The sequence below is a fragment of the Calonectris borealis genome, chromosome 1 (genome assembly GCF_964195595.1).
Source record: "Calonectris borealis chromosome 1, bCalBor7.hap1.2, whole genome shotgun sequence".
NCBI classification, from domain to species: Eukaryota; Metazoa; Chordata; class Aves; order Procellariiformes; family Procellariidae; genus Calonectris; species Calonectris borealis.
In genome coordinates this window covers 59,898,914-59,921,551 of record NC_134312.1, presented here as the reverse complement: position 1 = coordinate 59,921,551, position 22,638 = coordinate 59,898,914, and the positions used below count along the sequence as shown (strand labels likewise).

General features: G+C 38.3%; 1 protein-coding gene across 1 annotated transcript in view; it reads right to left on the bottom strand.

Annotated features, from left to right (window-relative positions):
- Positions 1-22,638, bottom strand: part of LARGE1 (LARGE xylosyl- and glucuronyltransferase 1) — a 202,961-nt gene that overhangs the window by 139,539 nt on the left and 40,784 nt on the right. The window contains exons 2-3 of the mRNA XM_075156462.1: positions 8,087-8,388; positions 1,843-1,925 (exon numbers count right to left, since the gene is read on the bottom strand). Coding sequence (XP_075012563.1) covers positions 1,843-1,925; positions 8,087-8,388 — 385 coding nt within the window. The remainder of the gene's footprint in view (positions 1-1,842; positions 1,926-8,086; positions 8,389-22,638) is intronic.

Below are 22,638 nucleotides of genomic sequence, written 5' to 3'. Positions count from 1 at the left end.
TTCTTGACAAGGGCAGAATCCACCAGACTTAGAAATACCAATGTTAGTTCCCTTTGGTTTTGTTTCATGTTTTCAATTAAATATATTTCCAAATTACATATTTCTGCCATTCTATGGCAGAATTGTTTATAAGTTTGCTAATTGTTCAGATGAGTGGCTTATGTAAAACACGGAAATTTCCTTTAAGTAACACAGAAAGAGACTATTTAAACCTTTGAGCTGTGAGATTCCTGTTATTTACAGCACATTTGGAAACTTACAGAATATTAGAGTCTTCTCAAAACGGATGCAATTACTAGGAGAGAAAAACGCCAAGAACCTAATCACTAGGATAACTCATGTCACCATAAAAATGCATATTTGCAAGAAATCCCTTAGAAACAACAATCAAAATAGACAAAACACCCCACATCTTTGCAATATAAAGCCAGTTTACACTGAATAATTCAGAAGTCTAATTGGAAATAGATATAGTTTTAAAATTCAACAGGATTTTAACATTCAGAAAAATTCTGCACAGAGCATGATACAGGTTTTTACTGTTGTTTTGCTTTTGTTATGTTTATTTTAGCATTGTTTTTCCCGCTCCTAGCCCTCATCTAACATGAACATGCTACTTCTGGAAAGACTTGCAAAGGCTATGTGCTGATAGTAAAAGTTGCTCTCATATTTTGGAGAATTTCCCCTCTTCGTCTGCACTCTAGCCAACCTCTTAAACAATATTTACCGAGTCTTTTTCCACATTGTACAAGGTAAGCATTTATCTTCTTTTACGAAGCTTACCAAAAATGGGTAATAGTTAAAATGGTGTACTAAAACCACTGTAAGGGAGTGATTGCTAAGACTGTTCCAGCAGAGGATTGGAGGCAAACATGAGGAGCAAGGTAGGGGACTGGAACGCCCCACTCCAGCTAGCTCTAAGAAGATATTAGCACATGACAAGAACAAGAGTCATCCTCCCTGGTATAAAATATCATTCAATATAAAGCAGCGTATTGAAACTACCTCCTTAGTAAACTCTTTATACTCTATGCATGTTTTACTAGTCTATTTGTCCTGTTTGAGTCAAAGTCTGGTTAGTCTCTCAGGTCCCTATTTGATCCACTTTCTGCAATACTGTTAGAAAACATCTCTCAGAGACATCACCAAACTGGGTGAGGGATATACACATACACCCACACACCGTTTAATACCATTTCTCTTTTTCTGGAGCTGCTGTTTATTAAGGGACTTGGTTGTTTTGTCTTCATTGTACATTTATGCCTCTCGATTTTGGGATCTAACTGTGCTCCATGTCCTAAAACCAGGATGCAAAGCCTTCTGAGGGGCTGCACGTAGCTCTTTCAAAGACAGAATAAATAATCTGACTTTAATGAAATAATACAGGTTTACTTTGAAAAATAAATGTCTAAATGGGAAGCTGGGATGGTCAAGTAACCAGTGTGTATTTATGTGCATGGCTTTCAAATTACCATCTACACATGTGCTATAAACTGATACCAGAAATAGGCTAAATGAATACAATGCTGTTATTACTATTATTATTATTTTACAACATTCAGGAGTGTGCAGATGCTTTACAGTACAGATACATAGTGTCACTATTCCCACAATGCAACAAGAGTAGCAGGTGGATCTCTGATCCCTCTCACTCACTGTAGAAATCTTTACACAGGTGAATCTATTTGTGCTGGTCATAAATTTCGTGCTTCCTTCCTTCCAAAGAAAAAGCAACCAGGGAAGGGAATCTGACTTTCTTTTGAAGTAAGAGAGTAAATGTAAAAAGAGCTTATTTAGCCATAATCAGATATACAATACACAAGAAAAGAAAGCTACCTTTACCTGTGAAATAAAACAGACTTGACAAGTGTGACAACATCCCGACTGGCATTGTACCCTGCACAAACAATGGCAACGTGGATGGTCTGTGGGAGAAAAGGAACAAAAAGAACAAAAATTAAAGTCTACTACTGTGTTCTATCATTCATTAAGGAGAGCACATACATGACAGTGCTATTATTTAGCGCAGTGATTGTTAAAGATTTGAGTGGGCGTTTTGCAGCTGTTCGCAGCCCACTTGAGGTCGTTTGTTAAAAATATCTTAATTGAGTTATAACACTGTCATCATTCCAAAGTCATTACTATCCCTGCATTACATCATATGTCTGAACAGAATTGCATTTATTAGCTAAAAGCATACGTGTGCACGTGTGTACACACACATTCCCATACCCATTTAGCAGCACACAAAATTCTGAGTATGTAAACATGCAGACACTTCAACCTTCTGATCTAAAGTTTAAAATTATGTCTGATACTTAGAAGCAGATATGCTCTTAGAAATTTTGCTTTATTTCTGTCTTAAGGACAGCTGCTAAGGAGAGGGAGCATGGGTGGGACAATTGGTTTGTCAGGGGCTGGGTGCATCCCGGTGACAAGATAGGATGCAAGCTGTGAAGGCAGGTGATCACTTCCCTGCCTGTGACTACCAGTATGGGCTGTACTGGGCAGTGTTAATGTGAAGTTAAATACAACCCACATACACACATTCTCCTCACCCCAGCACCTTGGTCAATTATCACTTATTCTGTGCCTTCTTACCTCCCTTTTAATATGAGGCAGAGGTTTACTCATCTCTTCAAGAGGAAAGGGAAAATTGAAAAGGCTCTACTAGTCATTATTATTAAGGTATTAAGTAATAATTTGAAAAATGCTGTTAAGTAACTCTTCTCCGGTTTTAAAATTAGCCATTGCTATTCCCTGGGGATAAAAGAAAATTAATCTTAGCAAGTTTTGACTCCAGCTTCCGTATTTTTCTGTTTCTTAGTGGTCACAGAAATGAAGGAGAGTTCACCATACTGGCAGCACAAAGCTGTGATTGGGGACACAGCTGTGAAACTGCAGGGAAGCCTCATTTGGCTTCCATTTGAAACTTGGTTAGCGGGTTTCTCACACACACAGCTCTAATTTTCCACAGAAAGTCCACTACGCAGAGAACAAATGAGGAATTCTGCCGCCTCACATTGTCATAGATTCCCAAAGTCTGGCTTGTAACAGAAGCAGATTCACACAAGAGGTGGCATGTGTTGGGCACGTCTAAAGAGTCCATAGGCCCATCCATTAACGTTGCCTGGTACAGGGCACAATTTGAATAATATAATTGCCAAGAGGCTGTGCCATTGTGCAACGCCCACATGAACATCGCAGCTGCCTCCAGCCCTGGTGTGCCTCACAAGCTGAGGCACATTGAAGATCTGAGGTTTTAAGAGGACTTGAATTAATAAGACAACTGTCTGTCCAGAGAGGTGTGAGAAAGAATAGATATTGCAGTACACTTTGGCAACAGCTCTGTCAGGTATTCAGCGCTTTAAGTTTATGTTAAAGTCAATGGGAGTTGTACATGCTCAGCACTTTGCAAAAATTGATTGTGTTTCTCTCTTGTGATAACAATAGGGGAGAACAGAGGCTGCTTATTGACAACTTCTATTGCAGCAGCGGTTTGTACCGTACTTACGGGCATGGGTTCCTGTGGGTGCACAGATGCCTGACACTGCATGCACTGCCTCCTCTCTGGTTGCCACCTGGTTCTTTCTCAGACTTTTGGAAGACCTAAGATCCTTCCCTTCAATGCCAATTAAAATCAAATTAACTGAGAATGGTTTCATGCCTGCTTTAAACACTTCACCTGCAGACACTGGACCAGACAGAAGCATTTTATGGGTTTTGTCAGAATAGCCCTGTCATATCACTGTCAACATCATTTTATACTACCTCTACTTGTCAGAAAAGCTCTCCTCACAGCCTCTCTCTCCACCTTTCAAATCCCCACAGAATCAGAGTTTATTCTGTCAAGGACTTCCTGCATCTGTTCTCCTTTTCCTAAATCACTTCGTTTCAAAATTAGAAGTATGCTTTCCTTGGTAGAAGACAGCACTTGCTGCTCTTCTGAATGTCCTTCTCCAGTTCAGAGACACAGGCATCCATACACCTTCTGCTCAGCCTCTCTGTGGTGTTTGATACGATTTATTACTTCTATTCCTGCCTGTGATCAGCTATAGGAAAGAGCAATAATCCTCAAAGAGAATAGAAACCTGGTCCTTTTTTTCCACAGTTTTTGCCCATAGCATGCTGCAAGGCTCTGTCTGTTCCTGGTTTTCTTCATTCACTTTCCTCTCCCGCATTGTTTAACTGTTAAATAAAATAGTGGGAAAATTGATAAGTCAACATGAGCTCAACGACCTGAACTGTCTGCAGATGTTTGCATCCTAAAGAAAAAAGTTTTATTTCCAGTTTTCTCCATGCTTGTTCCAAATACATGTTTGGATAGAGAGCAGCTGGCTGTAGCCAAACCTGGCAAGACAGGGTAATAGCAGCTGGAAGAAGGAAGCACTTCAAAGAACTTGCATCCTCCTGAGTATACTACTATAAGCATCAGCTCCCAGATTATAAAACTAGTCAGCAGCATCACAGCTCTCTCAAACTCCTCATTTTCCATCTGCAGATGGCTAGAAGATTGTACCCCCATCCCACCAGAACTGGCCACTGGACTCGACCACCTCTGGACTCGACGACTGCAGCTAACACCTAGAAGTGAAGTCAGATAAGCCAAGAATGTTCCAACTTCCACAACATGCGGCAGCCTATCTGCTTGGTTCAACGTGTCCCTCCAAACATCTCACACCAAGGCTCTGCATGCTACACTTGCTCCTCACTGTTTACAATCTGTGATAATTCTAGTTGTCAAACTCTAGCCTGGATATTCAGAAGTCACCGTGGGACTAAACTGAGCTCCTTGAAAGTGTCCATCCTCCTATAACGCTCTTTTTAAATTGAATGACAGGCATGTTCATCACTAATAGATGTTGCAAGAAGTCTGGACACAGGCCATTCACTGGAGCTGCTTTTAGACAATGGGACTCACTGCAGCAACAGATTAAATGATGATACATCTTGCTTTCCAGACTCAATGAATTCTTCCTCTGCTTATGCATACCGATATGAATAGCTACAAGCTTTTCTTCCTATAGGTTGGGGATCAGGGACACAAAGTGAACTATTTTTGATTTTAAATAGTTCAGGGAGCACTCAGGCCCAGGTATTGAAAGGCATTTAAGGAAGTTAAGCTTCTGTAGGAAAGGGAGTTTAAATAATCCAAGGTGCATACTAACATGGTTTAGAAACTATTACTTTAGCCACTACAGACCAGGAAAAACTGGTTCTGAAAGCAGTATTTCATATAAGTCCATTTTGCGGTAATATTAATGGGAAGAAAAAATCCAAAACCACATGAAGAACTGGGCCTGAGATCCCACACTGATGAGGAGTATAAGGTGCCTAGATAAACAGATGTTATTTTTTTTCCTCCTCAGGCTACTTTTTGGAATGGTGAAATAATGAGCTTAACAAACTCTAATTAGTTCTTATAGTTAAAAATAATCTTTGCTAAAGCATTTCATACTTCAATAATTTTCCAGTAGTACTAGCAAGGCCTTCCATTGCAGTTACTTAATTCTTCATAAATAATTGTTGAATGTGGTTAAGAGATTTTAAGAGCATGTTACAAAAATGTAAATATGCTACAAATGTTTCCCAGAGGCAGGTAACATCTGCTTTTCCTGTGTTTTACAGTGCTTAAGTTGGTGAGGGCCTGTTTTTCATGGTTCTGGCTACGGACTTGACCCTATCGAGCAACACCGTTGAGAATAGTAACAATACAAATATGCCTGTAAAAATGCTTCAAATGTTAAGCATTCAGCTAACCTACTAAATGCTATACTGCTAATTAACCATTTTCTAATATATAATTTCTTTTAAAAATATTTATAAATGCACACTTAATTCAAACTAAATGCCCAGTTTATGGAGGCACAAGCTGGAAAGATACTGCGATAACATCGTAATAGAGAGTCATATAATTCTGTTTGCTTCCATCAGCATTATGCTCTTCTTCTGAAGCCTGTTATTTGTGCCTATGTGTAAGGACTACTCTTACTTATATTTCCAAGGTTTGTGTTAAAATTGTCTCCTACTGAGAAGGCACGACAGGTATCTGCTCTCTCCAGGGAGAAGGCTCTTGGTTGGAACTCTGACTTTTTCTTGCAATATAATGCTGGTCCATTTTGTAATATCAGAAGAGCTCTCCTATGATGCAACAGAGTAGGAAGCAGTGGCTGGAATGCAACAAACTCACTATTTTTTATATAGATCACATTTATTATCACACAGATTATGCTTTATCAGATATCTAATGTTCATTCATTGTAACTGCAATTTCAAATGTTTTAATTATCACTAAAGACCATCCCAAATTAGATTCTGAAATGTCAGCTTCAGTAAATCTCAAAGAACTGCCTCAATAAAATAAACAACCTATTCCTAGCTCTCTTTGTCTCCCCCAGAGCCCCAGTCTTCTTCTCAGGACCCTTGTCTCCTTCTACCCAAGTTGTTGACTCTTGCTGTGATATATTCCAGAGTCAGAGGCTAAAAAGGATTTAGTTTACACCGCTGAAACACTGAAAATAGAGGGTGAACGCAGTCAAGATACCACTCACACAAACCTGGAACCAGAATCTACAGTAATAGGATAAATGACGAGACCTCTGGCAAATCTGATAATAAGGAAGTTTAATTTTAACTTCCATTGCTGTTACTAAATTACTGAGTGAATTCCTTAAGAAAAAGAAGAAAAAGCTATTTCGTTATCAGAATAGTGTGCGGTGAGATAGGGGGTTGGCAAATAAAGTGAGGTTTCGCATTTTATATAACCATTGCCTTCAGCACAATGCTAAACCCCACTGAGCAAGTAAATTTATTGGCAAAACATATTATAAACTGAAAGGCCACTTAAACTATTCCTCCTTTAAGCTGCTATTTTTGTGTCCCAAATTGGTTGGTACATTGAACAACCAAGAACTGAGATTCAGCTCATCACTGCTTGGCATGATAATAAGGGAGAAGTGAGATTTGCTTATTGATGGCTTGAACCTTCCCTTATTAAAAGAAATGCCAAAACGCTTGCAGGGAGGAAAATCAGACCCTCATTATCAGGAGGAGGAAAAATGAAAAACAGACTCCCTCTTTTCCCTCTCCTAGAAATAATGTTGGTCCCTTTTCCCACACTGATGGACAAAGATGTCCAACTGGAAAGCAATAATTCATTTTTAAACAATATTTGATATTTGCCCATTAAATAGACTTTATCTGAAGAGATAATTAGGACTTCTTTTTCTCCCCCACTTATTTTCTTTCAACTTTTATCTCCCCAGTAGCAGAAAGCAAGATAAAAGGTGATACGGTATTACCCTCTTTGTAGAAATAAACGGAGGAATTATTTTTTACATCTTCACCAGCTGCGATAGGCACAAGGCCTTTAAGCAAGACTTTCTGTTTTGGATCTATCCGTATTTGGAACTGTCATCATTCAGATATCTGACAACTAAATAGCTGGATGACATCCACAAACCTACTGGCATAAAATGGGGAAAACCAAACCAAAACAACCCCACAAAACCTTCTTAGAAACAGATCTCCTGTTCCCTGCAGCTAACCACACCTCTTGTGGAGGGCTCACGCAAAGCAGGTAGTTCCACAGTAGCATCCAGATACGCTCCTGAAAGTGAGTCAAAAGCACAGGCTGGCTCCATAAGCCACAATTTAATAAATGGTAAACCCTGAACTGTTCTAGTACAGATGCACAAACAAAGGAATAAGGCTTTTCAAAGCACCGTGGTGCTTTCATTTAATTTAGAAACACACGGGGTCAGTTTGCCACACAATCAGCACAGCTGTTTTGAAGTCAGCTTGGAACAGAGCTTTGATTTTTACACCAGGTTTGGGGACACAAGAATTAAAAAGACAAAAAAGTCTGACCAAATAATAACTCAAAAGATATTCAGATGATTAAATGTTTTGAAGTTTTTAAAAAAAGAATAATTAAAAATTATATGAAAAGTTGCGCCCAGTAATCCTTTAAGAGGCTGGTTTATGAGCAGAAAGTTTCAGGGGGAAGGAGATAGGGATCTGTGATGTCCTTAAAGGATCAAATCTATCAAGCTTTGTTTCTGGCATGTTCCTTTTGTTTATTTACCTCACATTTTTCCACTGCTGGTTGCTGCCCGCACTCGGAGCTGTTCCCTGCCACAATGCCAGCCCGCAGGCTCTCGCTGTCGCCTGTCCCCTCTTCCATGGAGTAGGTTTTGGAGTGGTTGCCACGGTGGTGCGAGGGGCTGCGACTCTGTGCCAGGCTGAGCTGCTTGCGAAGCACGCGGTTCTCCTCCTCCACCTCCCGCATGCGGACTTCCAAGCTCTCGCGCTCCCGCTGGCTCGACGCCATGTACTGAGGACTGTGGGGCTGGGATTCAAGTGGAGACAGCGACACGGGCTTCCCATCTGCAAAAGAAGGAAACAAAACATTTCTGTCAGAATATACTTGAAGTTGCATTTTTCTTTAATGTCAGCATTGTGAGGCAGGGATGTGTTTCAAATACAGCCCCGTTTTATGCAGACTTGGCACTTCATGGCAGTGCTTAAGTGCACGGTAAACTTGGACAAATGCTGAAGTTCTATGAGCTACAGGTCCTACTAATTTTAAAACCACACTAAAAGATAAGCATGTGTTTCTTCTGTTCTGGATAGGGCTGCCTGCCAGTCTCTAGTCTAGGAAGACAGTCAAGAACAGAAGGATTTAATTCAAAGACAATTAATATATAGTTAAATATATTTTAGAAATGTATGCAAGACAAAATAGTTTTCCTATTCCCCATTTCCTCCACAGTCCAGCTACGGCATTTTGGTTACCATTTAGTGCCAAACAGTAGCCCCAGCTGATTCACGTTGAGGAGCAGATTGTTTTTATTCAGCAACACAGTATTATGTGCTTGCTGAGAATTAAGAGGTTCAGAAGGACAGAAACATTCAATACACATTGAATGGGTCAAATTCTGGAAAGTATTTTGGCTGAAAAAGACAACAAGGGAATTTTGAAAAAAGCAAAATGGTTCAATTCAACACTTCTAACTGAAAAGTTATATTCCAGAAATACGAAACACATCATTTTCACATTTTCAAAAGGTATCTTCTTTGTTTAAAACAGCATTAAAAAATAAGCTAGATATAAAGTATAAAAAGGATAAATTAAACTGAAACCAAGGTCCATAACCAAAAACAACAATTGCGACACATTCTACTATCACTTTCCAGTACGTTATTGCTACCAAATTTTAAGGGAGCAAATAAGGATGCAGCTGATGTGTTTTCAAAGGGGACATATTTTCACATAACTTTAATAAAGCTATAAATATACACACAGAGTACAAATGCTTGAAAGGTGGTAAAAAACCCTCAAACTCAACTACTGTTCAAAAATGTTCAAATGAAATCAAATTGAAACAAAGCAAAAGACAGTGAGAATTATCCACAGTGTCATAATTAGCAAGACACTCCTTTACAGTGAAGATACGCGAGTACCTTATACTAAGGTATTTCTCTGAAATAACTTTTTACCTGCATGTATTAAACAAAATGTTTGCTATTTAATAATTTTTCCAATGCAGAGAGTCCCTTTGGTTTTATCAAACACCAGCTTGAGTGGTTTAGAAAATGGGAATCATGCAGTTATTATTTAGCAGTTTTCCTTAACAAGTACATTTCTTACCCTCTGACTCAAAACTATCTCCCTGCTATAAAGACCTGCTCATTGCTTGTTCTCTTCTATTGTTTCATATTTACATGAATGGTGAGCAGTCCTCTAAACTGAGTTCATGAAAAAACAGCTATAGAAATCAAAACCTCAATTCTAATTTCCATTGTTGAGTTATGCAGGTGTACACACTTCCTGTTATCTATACAAATAGCTATCCTGGTTTTAATACACTATTTGGATAGAATATCTTACATTTGCTTGCAGACTTTCTCCTGCAAAAATTTTCTAATTTATTATTTTTACCATTAGCAAAGCTTATGGATAAATCTGAGGTTGAAAAATGTCTCAAGACAGATTCTGAAGTTTGGCCACTGATATTTTGGAACTTGAACGCTCAAGCAAATGGTTATTAAAAAATAAATGACAGATTTGAAAAGCCTGAAAATCATGGGTGTAACAATACAGAACTGTCAACATTAAGGACAGAGCCATGCTACAATTAGAAGTGCAATAAAATACTGAGTTATCTTTCTCCATCCAACTTGGAAGGTATGGAACTGAAATTGTGTTATTTCTCAGCTGTTGATACCCAAGCTAGGAAGACTAAAACTCATTTGGATGTGCATTGCTATTACTGGACAGCAAGAGTGTGTTGTGTAGACACTCTCACATACAAAGAAAAACAGCAGTGCTACTCACCCACACAAGACCAACCTATGTTATCATCAGACATACAATTACAATGCAAATCTAGCTAAAGACTTCACTGGCAATCATAACTCCCTGCTTGGTGAATATCCAGTATGACACAGATGTTACTTATCTCTTCCTATTCTTGTCATTGGATTCTGCTACCTTCTCAAATAATTACCAGAAAAGGTAGCAAGATATGGAAGTAAATCTCAGAACAACATTCATCAAGATTTCAAAATATGGAAAAAATTTAGACATCTCTCTAGCTATTCTACGGACATAAATCAACAGGTCATAAATGTTGCTTTGCCAAAATTAAAAATTAACATTTTGTACATCTGAACAATTGTAGCTATATTAATGAGAACAGTTGAACTGTTACTACATAATATTTAGAAGAAATAGCATAGTCTGAGAAAGGAACTGAAAGAAAATATCACCTCACTGCCTGAAGATTGGCAGTTGGAGCAACTAATGACTCCAGCTCAGTGTTTATGCAGCCTTAGCTTTAAATGCCAGCAAACTCCACTACTGTGTTCTCAGTAGTACATATTTCTGCTGGTATGTAAAAGGCAGTAAGGAAATCATGCCAGGAATTATACAACCAGTTAGCTTCTTGATCTGAAATACATAACTAGTTGAAATCTATTGATTTAGTATAAAAATTATCCATGTTTTGTTACAAAGTGCGAAGTCGAAGACATTTTCTGGGACGACCTCCTCAGGGTTCGTACAGCTGGACAAGTCATGTTTTGTTGCTAACATTGCTGATTCTTCTCAAGTGTACCTTGATATATTTGGTATATTCGTAACACCCCAACTTCCTGCTGCAAATGACAATTCCAGGACCCATTTGAAATAAAAGTATAAAATCAAAAGTGGACTGAGTTTGATCTTAAGACTCAGAAATCAAATTATTTTTGACATAAATGTTGAGATGGTCTAACTCATAATTTTTGCACATCTGAGGTTGGCAAGGCTGGTGGCAAGGTAGCATTTGATTTAGTCCTATTACCTGACTGGACATGTGAAAATATTTTTACGTCAGTGAAGATACAGACATGGCAAAATGTCTCTTGGGACCTACTGCCTAGTAGGTAAACGCCAACACATGCTACCCTGATCTGCTTCCTATCAGTTTTCAAGGCGATGCAAGGACTGTGTTTTTCACCTCATCTTTGAAAAGAAGTAAGTGGACTACTGAAAGGGACCACTACTATTTGATTGACTGTGTGTGCTGCTTGGTAGAAGAGTTAAACTGATTGCACTGCACTTGAGTTTTATAGTTTTAAGTAACTGGCAGAGTGCTCTGAGCTGATGTCTAGGCACTTTCTATCTCATCTAAATCAAAATAAAATAACATAACACGTAACGAGGTCTGTGTGACTTTGGGACAGAAGATTTCCCAGGGAACACTGCAAGAAACATTGCTGTGCTCTGAAGCAAGTAGTACACTTTTGAATGGTGCAATAAATAATAATAAAGCTATTATTTTTTATTATTCATTTGGGGTTATTGCTCTATTTTTGGGCCTTGGCAGTCTCAGATTTAATATTTTTTTTTCTGTCTGTGACAAGCCTTTTGCTTCAGACTTTCTGTGTTAATACAACTGTACCAAAGAAATAAAATTACCTACAAAATTCCACTGTCCACAAAACAAAATCCGAACACAAAACTGAATAATTATTTCATGGCTGACAGCAGTCAATGACTTATCATCACAGTAGGTCCTGTGGAGAAGAATTAAGAGGTGGCCTAATGAGTACCAGCTGATTCAAGAACAGAAACAGGTGAAGGGAATTGTGAGCAGACATGTGATCGTTGCCGGAAGGAAGATATAAGAGAGGCAACGGAGAGAGATAGTAGGGCTGCCCTGTTATGATAAAGGCTGTGCATGTATGCTGCAACAGGTCCAACAATTCAGAAAACTTGACAACATGCAAGTTATGAATTCTATGGATTATTGAATGCTTCTGCATATGTGGAGTCACCTGTATTTAAGGCAAGGGATTTCATTAAACCTTACTTAAGCAGAGCAGCTTAAGACACTGGAAGAAATAAAGCCTATAGAAAGCAATCCAGGATAGTTTATTTGAAAGGAGAGGGACTGAAGCAATGGAATTTTCTTACATACAAAACCTAAAGGATAAGCATTAACACCAAGTTCCTGGTTTTGTAGTTATCAGACTTGGAGAGGTGATAGTCCTGTAAAGGACCCAGCGGCATGGGAAGCTTGCTGGGTAAAGAGCCACAGAGAAAACAAAGTTTAGCCAAAGGTTAACTGCAGGGCTGGATAAGGGAGAAAGAAGCAGAGTGTAGGAAAGAAAAATTCACCCTGATTCAGAAGAGAAGACAAGTGCAGAAGCAGGGATCCTGAGTTTTTCAGACGACCCTGATCTGAACTCAAATGCTTAAAATTTTGTTAGGAACAAACTGAGGCAGGCAAATTTATGTAGAATGTTGTGGGATTTTTTTCCTTAATTTTTTACATTTCTTTTGCTATCTTAAGTGCAAACTACTTGTTTTTTTGGCATCTTTACAAGGTCTAGAGGTTTCTATGTGTTTTAGCTCTTATTCATCCCCTGCCTAATAGCATGTAAAGCCTTTATAATGAATTAACTGATGACAGTGAACTCTAGGCTGCCTCTGAGATAAGAGGAAGTTATGCTACTCACAGCTAATGTTTCAGTCTGTCTGACTACAGATACAAGAAAACACCACTCCTCCATTTCACATTCGTTCACATTTGAAAATTCACATTATCAGTGCACCCTTTGAGGACTAGCAGTATAACAATTTTAACCAAAAGCCAACATTCTGCAGAAAGAACTGGGATAGCAGGCAAGCACCCTCATGAATTTCCCCCTGTTAAGGCCACGAGCAAAATCATTTGCAGTTCATTCCACAATTTTTTTTTTCCCCATAAAGATCATTGTAGAGAACACCACGGACCCTAAGGGAAAAGAAAAATAAGAAGACTGCAGTCGGGACTATGGAGACATAAAAGCTCTGTGTAAGTAGATAAACTATCCCCTTTCTTTTGGAGCTCTAGCTCAGCTTTAATCATCTAACACCTTAGTACTCTATGCACTTCTGCTCAGCTGGATGCTCTGGTAGGTATTGGTTATATGGGCAGCTATGAATGAAGTCCTTTTTGTTAATAGTTTGGTGCTTTAACATACATGCCTCCACGAGTAGGTGCTAAGGCATCCCAAGGTGCCTATTCTCACACTCACCATGGCATTTTTTTCTCTGATGCCTTTTTGTGAATCACTGCAGTGTGATCTCAGCTGGAAGTAGAAAACCTTGCCCAAATAACCATCTTAATAGTGGAATATAGTCGAAGCACTTTACTCCAGATCTGTGAACACAGAACTTCTTCATTGTAACATGGCATGAGGCAATTATGAGCTTATGCTTCCAAGTTTCAGTGGTAGAAAGTTGTGCCATTGAAAGATGTCACAGCAAGAACACTGAAGGCTGGTACAAGAATACAGCACAAGAAACGACAACCAACCCTTTCTATACTGCCCAAACAAGTTTCTTCAGCTCTGACAGAAAAGCTGCTCCCATCAGTATTAAGCACAAACCCTTCTCAGGATTTGGCATGGACAACGTATGTGCTAAATTACATGTTCATTGGTAAGAAGAGACTGTTAGACTGTTTCCACACGAGATGCCAATCAACCATCAGCCTTGGACTTAGGCAATAGTAATTGCACTTAGGGACTTCCTTTAAGTGCTAAGTCTGTGTTCACTTCCACTGCTGTTAATGGTACTTAAGCACATGCTAACATGTTTTATTGAACCCAAACCTGAACCATTCAATTCCACTGCAGGCCAGCCTTACTTAAAGCATCACTTATTTATTCCCTCATTGGCCTATGATGCTCATCGCTATAATACTTGAATGTGGCACAGGGATCAGTGACTCATTTTTCGAAGTTATTTGAGGGAAAGGGGGTACTATCAGTGCCTCTTTACAAGCAGAGCAGAGAAGTTTGGAGTCATTAACACTAAAACAAAATACCAGTTTTGGATGCACAATTGAGACGGTTCTGATGTGGTTTTTCAACAAGTAAGCACCTTTTCTGCACTTCATTTGTTCAGAGGACAGACCTCACCACCTGCATATGCAACAGTATACGTTTAACATTTCTGTAATGCAAGAGTCTGCAAGCTGGAAACCCAGAAAATGGGAAAAAAAATAGTTAGCAGTCACTTGTAATAGCTTTGTTTTATGAACATCATGTAATGAACTCAGTGGTAGAGACAGAAACAATTTTCCAGGGCAGATTCAACTTCATAAACTACAAAGCTGTCCCTTTTCTTTCTACGCTCCTCTGCCTTGTTCATGACACACCTTCCAGTCTCTTTAATTAACTAAACGGAGTGGTCCAAGAACCACTCACCGCATTGCTGCATTTGCTCTGCACACAAAATGAGGAAGGGTTTGTGTCTCGGAAAGAGTTAGCAATTGTACCGTTAATGATGGCATCACATTGCATAGCTGCAGAGAGCTGTTTTATGTGTTGGCTGAGTTAATGTAATTCTGGTACTTCTAACAGGGATAATAGGGATGGTAAACAGTAAAAGACTCTACGTAAAGAAAAAGCAGGTAGCAACAGAATGCAGGAAGAAAGAGGGAAAGAAAATCTAAACATATCATACATCTTTCCTCAAAATGGATGTGGTTCTTTTTAATAGTTTGTTTTTTCAAATGAAATACTAGCTTATTAGCTAATGTTATGAATGTTAGCTTATTAGCAAATTTAAAACAAAAGCTCATAAGTCTCAAAATTATTTGCTCATTTCCTAGTCTAGAATACAATGACTTTTTTTTTCCTTTCTTCTGTTGTCTTCTCATTCTTCCTCTCCCTGCTTTGCATTGCCTTGGCAAAATATATGCCTTTCCAAGAAAAGGACTAAAAATAATGTTTCCCCCTTTCCATTGGGAGTGGAGATGTAAGAAAATAATGTCTTATCAGAGTAAGCACTGAGTGAAAATAAGATTTTATCAGGGACTTGGCTTGACAAAGATAACGTTATCAAGAGGGGAACTTGGCAAAGATAACACGTTATCAATATCAGGAGTAAAGCTTGGGGAAAATAATGTTTTAATACCTATTAGATTCTAAATAAGCCATCTGTGCTCTTGAGGAATTGTTATTTTCTCCAAGCCCCATTCCTGTAAAGATGCCGATTTTTTGGCAAACCACTTCTGTAGCAGTTGGGGAAGGGGGGGAGAAAGAGGAGAAAAGGAAGCTCTTTCTCCACAAAGCTAGAGGGATATTCTCTTTCTTTTCAAAAGCTTTGCATGCAGGTAAAAACCGCCAATGTGACAGCTCGGAAGACTCAAATGTTCTGACACCAAATGGGTATTGCAGGGAACACTCCCACAACAATGCTCTGCAAGTATGCTGCAGAGAATCCCATAGCAGGCGAAGAGAGCCAATACCCCTTCTGTCCTTGACCACCCTCTCCAGGCTCAGAGGTGCTACCTATAGTATTTTTGGCAGAAGCACCTCTCTATAGAGCCAATGACCAGCCATCACTTAGCAATGACTTTTTGTCATAAACAACGACACCACAATTAGCAGTGGTCACTTGGGGGCACAAATAAATGACCCCTTTTAGATCAGTTGCAGACATTAACACCATTCAGTTAGAGGTCACCATTCCCACAGCTTAGCTGACCCAAAGGGTCACACAACACTTCATACCTCTTGCAGTGCAAAGCATCCAACTCCGTTTAAGCCATCAGTGGAACTGGTTTGAGCTAGCCTGATTGCCTCTGCCCTGAAGCATTCCCCTCTACCACCTCCACCATGGGGGTAGAGACAAGCCACTGTCTAGTGGGTGTCTGTGCCCTGCAGCTGAAACCTTCTGCAATTCAATTATAAATCTTCAGAGTTACAATCCGGATGAATTTAAATAAATTGTGGCACCTCCTGGAAAACAAGAAATCCAATTCATAGTAGGATGGACTACTAACTACCTTAAATGGCAGAATGTGGGTGAATGCCACTGGTTATTCATAGGAATGGGCAAGCAGGGAATAATTAGAAGGGAAGCTGCAGAGGGACTGTAGGAGTGTGATGTGCATAATAAAGCACACTTAGGAAGAGGCATATGAATGATATCTGCAGGGTAAGTATTTGTAGCCAGCTGAATTTCCCTGGTGTACAGTAGGAGTGGGAGGGAAGACAATGGGATCTGTTAATCCTAAGATTTCCTATGGAGGAGCTCCATCTCTTTTTTCATTAACCATTTGGATATCTCATGCCCAGAGATCTCTCTACGTTCAGGTGTGAGCTTGGTGTTAAGGTAACTTCTGAGGCCCTGATATAGCAGAATACATAATCAACAGCAGGCAGCCATTACAGCTCTCTAAGGTAAAACATGTGCCCAAATGCATCCCTGCAGCTGTACACAGTACTGTGACTATCATTCATGGCAGTGGGACGTAAAAGACTGAAACTCTTCTACGTTGGCTCCTGCTCAGTAAAACACGGTGGAAGAGATAGGAAGGGAAAAATCTAAAATACAACATTTTACAGTGTTTTTTAAGAGTACAGAGAGTACAAGAAATAAATATCTGTAGACTTAGAAAAGATTATAAAAATACCTATAGGTTTCTACAATTGCCACAGTAACCACAAGCATGAGACAAGTATGCTCAATCAAAGCCTAGTAGTAGTTAATTCAGATTCTGTTGCTGATGATTAGCCTCAGCTGCTCATCAATAGAGACTCCAGCTGATAATTATTAAGTTAAACTTCTGAGCAGTATTTGCATATGTAAAGCACACTTTCCCCGTTGAAGCAACAATGGATGCTATAATGCATTTCCTGATTGTACAGCACTTGGATTTGGGGAACCTGGGCAAGAGAGTCTGTTTTGCATATCCTTCCTTACCCTCATCAGGCCAACCATTCAGAAGAAATGCACTTACACATACTGACATCTACAAGCTAGAGCAAAAACCAGTCCTAACCCTGCATAAGACTAAAAATGCAACCATTCATTTCAACCAGAATATCTCTAATAATAATAATATAAGACAGAGTTTTGCATATTCCTCGAAACATTTACTTAAGCTTCCTTACAACCTGAAAAATGTGTAACAACTGTTCTATGATAAGATAGCCTGGTCACCTTAAAAGACACGCAGAAACTCCAGTGGACAGATTCAGCCCATTACTTCCTAGTGACCTCCAGATGTGGCCCCCTCCTCCAAAGGAATATTGAATATCGTTATGTCGTTCTCTGTTTAGCCTTTTCTCATCTCACATTTCCTGAATATGATTCCTGTTCATCAGTCATAGCCATGCCCACCTAGTTAACTGTAGTATCAAGAACACAGATAGACACACAATGTGTAGATTACATTTATGTATGCAATTCCCCATGTTTTCCTAATTATATGACAGACAAGGCATGCCCAGATCTGCTTAATACCAGAGGAGTTCATAGGCACATTTGTTTTAGGGATAAGGAAACGTGGAAAAGAATAGGGAAGATCTTTATGGAACCTGTAATACAACTATCTGTCCCCATGTAGCTACCGTACCAGTTCAGTTTAAGAGTCCACCATAGGCTTACTATTAACAGACCTGAATGGTTTTTTATCAGACAGCAACGAACAGTAAAGCAAAAGATGACCGAGTTTGGCTTTGGTTAGACATAGGAGATGGGTTGAAAAAAGGAGGTCTAAGGGAATGCAAGTGGTCAGCCTCTCTGAAAGCCAGCATTTAGCCTCTTAAGTAATAGTTCAAAATTTAGCTACAGCAAAATTATGTATATTGCCAGAAGTCACCTGGCAGCACTGTTACACACAATCTCAAAAGTTGATTTTCAACACATCTACAGAAATGCTGCAGTATTAGTTCAGGCTGGTTGCTGCTGCTGAAAAGCTTGTTATATCCCTTAATCTCCCTTGGCACAGAGATGCCATCAGAAAACCATGTGCTAGTATTTTGATTGAGGCTGCTGGAAAAGGAGATTGTCTGAATACTGACTGACCATCAAGGATTGTTCAAGGATAAATAAGTAAGTAAATAAAAAAATCCAAATTCTGCACCACAGCATTTCTTCCTTAGCAGGAACCAGATCTGTAAGAACATTCAAATCTTACAGAGCTCTGGCCAACAACAGATATGAGCACATATATATAAAGGCAAGTAGCAAAGAAGAAATTTTCAAAACAATGATTTCTCTTCTTTCTAAATGTATCTGAAGATTACATATGCAGACAGAAATATTGCAAATTTATATTTCTAGTTTAATATGATGTTAGGAAATAACATCAGTGTTATTTCACTGATGACATAGCAGTGCATAAGTTATTAATATCTTTCAGTATTGAGTCTTCTATTTTCCCCACACATTCTCAGCACTTTTCATTTGCTGCACCTGTCATTTCAGCCACTTCAGTCCTGAAGAAGAGTAAGGGGAAAATGCAAATAACTGCACATTCAGAACACATGAAGGCTGATCAGTGTTATGACATTTATCTTCACTTATGACAAGAGATAAAATAACTCATGAGTTAGTTTCCTGTCCTCCTCATGAAGAAAAATGTCATAACAGATCGTCATGTACTATATACAGCAAAATTTCTAACACACCTTGCAGAGAAAAAAACATCACAGCAGTGATGCAGATGGTAGGTTACATGTCACAGCTATGAAATCAGAAATGAAACACATAGCATTTTAAAATAGTAGATATAAAAATAAGCCATAATATAAAAAACCCCTAGAAGTTCACAAATTAGCTAAAGGCAACTAGTAAAGATTATTTGCAAAAGTTCTAACTGCATTAAACAGCAATGAGTTGTCCATATAGTTCAGTGGAATCCTAAACAGATTTTCACATTTTCTAACTTTCCCCACATTTTCCAAATAGAAAGCTACAGCTGGCCAATATATTGTGTTTTAAAAAATAATACTTTTCTACTTAAAATCTTAAAATCCCATAATACATACAAAAGGAAGTAATGAAATTAAAACAAACAAACAAACTAGAAAATACACTCTTAATTCTCATGACAAAGGTAGTACCTTTATCCCGTGGAAATCAACAGTGGTTTCAGAATTAGCTTCAGTGTGGACAGATATCTACCCCAGGACTACAGTCTGGTTTTGGTGACCAGACTCCATTGACACGTGATAGGGAACCTCTTCTTTGCATTAACTTACTTAACATTTTCCTTTTAAAAAAACAGTTAGCTTTAATATACTAGAGATGCTCCTTCTACAAAGATAGAATAAGTATGTACCGAACTGATTCTATATCAGATATATCATATAAGAGGATACAGATTTAATTTCAATCAGTAACCTAGGTTTCCTATAAAACATGAGGAAATTACTCTTCTTTATGATATTCTTGTTTTGTTACAAAAGCAAAGAAAGCCTATCAGAAACATAATCCTATTTCAAGTGAGTCAAAGGCAAAACTCAGTGACTTTGATGAAAACAAGCATAGGTCTAATATTTCATGATATTCTGCATGCACACAGCATGGTGGTGTTAGTCATTTTTATGTTGTACCATAAATGTACATAGTGCTGTACTGTGGTAGGTCAGAATGTGGGCCATATCCCCTGTGCCCCATCACAAACCTGCCGAGCTTCCTGTGTAGCAAGCAAATGAAAATTTTCATTTTTGAGCAGCCACAAGTTTATTAAGGTTAAATATCACCAACTGACAGCAAGATTTAGATGTTCTGCCTACTAAGATTTTGTCTTCTAATAGATGAGGTATATCTAAGAGACTAATTCACATTTCTGATCCAGCGCACAGAAACATCTTAATGTATGTTTAGGATCCTAAATGAGAATCCTAAAGAATATGCCTTGTGTAAGATGACACTGAGGTTAAGCCCCACTGACATGCTTACTTACTATTCTAAAAAAAGTTGCTTTACTCAATCAGGGCAGCAGTGCTCAATATTCATGGCATCTGCATGTATTTAAATAAACACTTTCTCTTTTTTTCTCAAGTAGATCTCTTGTTTTCTAAGTTTTCATTATCTCCAGGAATTTCTCTCAAAAGTAGAATATACTGTGGGAGACCTCTTTATTAAGTACAAATCAAATACTACAGTGTGACACTTTTAATGATGCTTTTGTTAGGTAGCCTGTGATCAGGGCTGACAGCCATAGACTTTCTACAATGACATATACTATGAACTAATGGATGCCTATGACAAGTTATTGTGCTGAGGTAAAGGGAAAATGAAGGTGGAGGCATTTACAGAAATTCTTGTATTGTGTTTAGGAGTAAATACGTTGTGTGTAGTGGTCAATCACAGTCTTGCAATTGCCCTTTATTTCTGCTGATAGACTTCCATTAAAATATCTATTCATCTTCCTTTGTTAGTGTAATTATAGATTTATTCATTTCTATCACTTTAAATAACTTTTGCTATCTTAAAGTCTAAGCCGAATAGATGGAGACTTGACCAAAATTGTTTCATATTAAAAAACCCAAAATCAACACACCTTATGCGTAAAGAACAACCAAACATGGAAAAAACCAATAGATCAGCTACATAAAAAAATGCTGCAACTGCAGAAGTCCTTTAAAGGTCAAGCTAAAGAAGAAACAACAACAGGAAAAAAAAACCACAACCCCCCAAAAACCCCCCAAAACAAGAGGAAAAAGTAGCTTCCCTTCCTATTTACTCCCGTCTTGGTCTAGGAAAAGGGAAGGATCTTAATCATTATTTTTAGTTACATATTCCGTATTAATTTGAACAAATCTAGACACAGGAATCAGCTGTTAAGAACTGACATAGGATAAAGTTGAGGAGTGAATGCTAGAAGGACATTGCTTAATTCACCCTTCTTTTCCCTCTGAGAACAGGCTGCTGCAATACATACCCTTACAGCAAATAAGAAAACATGGCCTTCTCCCTTCTAAATTATGACCATCTGCCCAGGAAAAACTGAGGCAGACAACAGAATAAGAATACCTTATTGTGGTATTACTATCAAGTTTACTTTTTAAATTATGCCTTCTTCTGGTCTTAACTATCATTAAAATAGTACAGATATTGAGTTATACCAGCTCTGACTTCATGTGCTCCTATGAAGAAAATCCTACATTTCTATCAGTATATAATACGTATTTTGTCCCTTACAGTGAAATTGCACTTGGCAGGACATTTGAATGTGATTTCTTATGTTTTGAGAGAGCCTTTCCTCTTTTGAGAAACTGTAACTTCACCAGGTATGTATTTAAAATTCATACTAGCACGTTATACTAGCACCTTCTATGGAAACAATTTAGTTTCTTATTTGATGAGCACAAATATTTATTGTAACTTCCATCAGACAATGCTTTTCTTTCTTTTCCTGAATATTCTGATGGAATCCAATCAACAGAGAAAGTAAAATTCCAGACTTGCTAAAGACCACATAGGTTTATTCTACTCTACTATTATGTGACAGTCATTAAATCTTATTCCAACTTGGAATATTAAGCAGTACACAAGATGTAAGAGTGAGCAAAGAATTTGCTGCCTGTGTTCAGTATTTCCAGTTCTTAAAATTGTACTTAAAGTCTTGCAATATTTTATATTTATTGGAAAGTCAAATCTTGGAGTTACATGACAAAAAATCAGTGCTTTTTGCTTGTTTGTTTCCTTTGCAGTAAGATCTCATTTTCATCTCTGCAGGAGAAAGCTGAAAAAAACATGACCTGTCACGATGAAAAAAATCAGGAGCCAAAGCTCTTAAAAACTTATAATTTTAGATATAGTGAATTATGATTTTTGGACACTTTGAACTAGCAATGCCACTTTTTTATTATGACTGTTCAAATGACTTGTGCTTTACTATGATGGGTACATTCTGTAACAGCAGACACATCACCTAGGGTGAGTAAATGGAAGGGCCAGCACCTGTGACAAGCTTGTGATAGCTATGGTGCAGCCATCAATTCAGCCTGAAGAGAGCTTACTAAGACAATCTTAAGTGTTGTTGGGTATTTAAAGGAGCACTAAATATCCTGTGGTAATCTTCAGCAGAACTTTCAAGATAACAGTATTATACCAGATAAATAAACACACAAAATTAACAAGTATTAATCAACAATCATTTGAATTATTGCTTTTTTGTTTATTTTTGTTAGAATTATCCTTGAGAGGGCTCTGCAGGCAAAATTTTGTACTGAAAAACATGTTATTTCCACTGATATCTCCCCAGTAGACATAACAGGGTTTTCTCCTTCTCCATACTGGGCACTCAAAAGGTGTCCAGATCCCAGGCGAAAATGCTCAGATAAAAGTAAAGT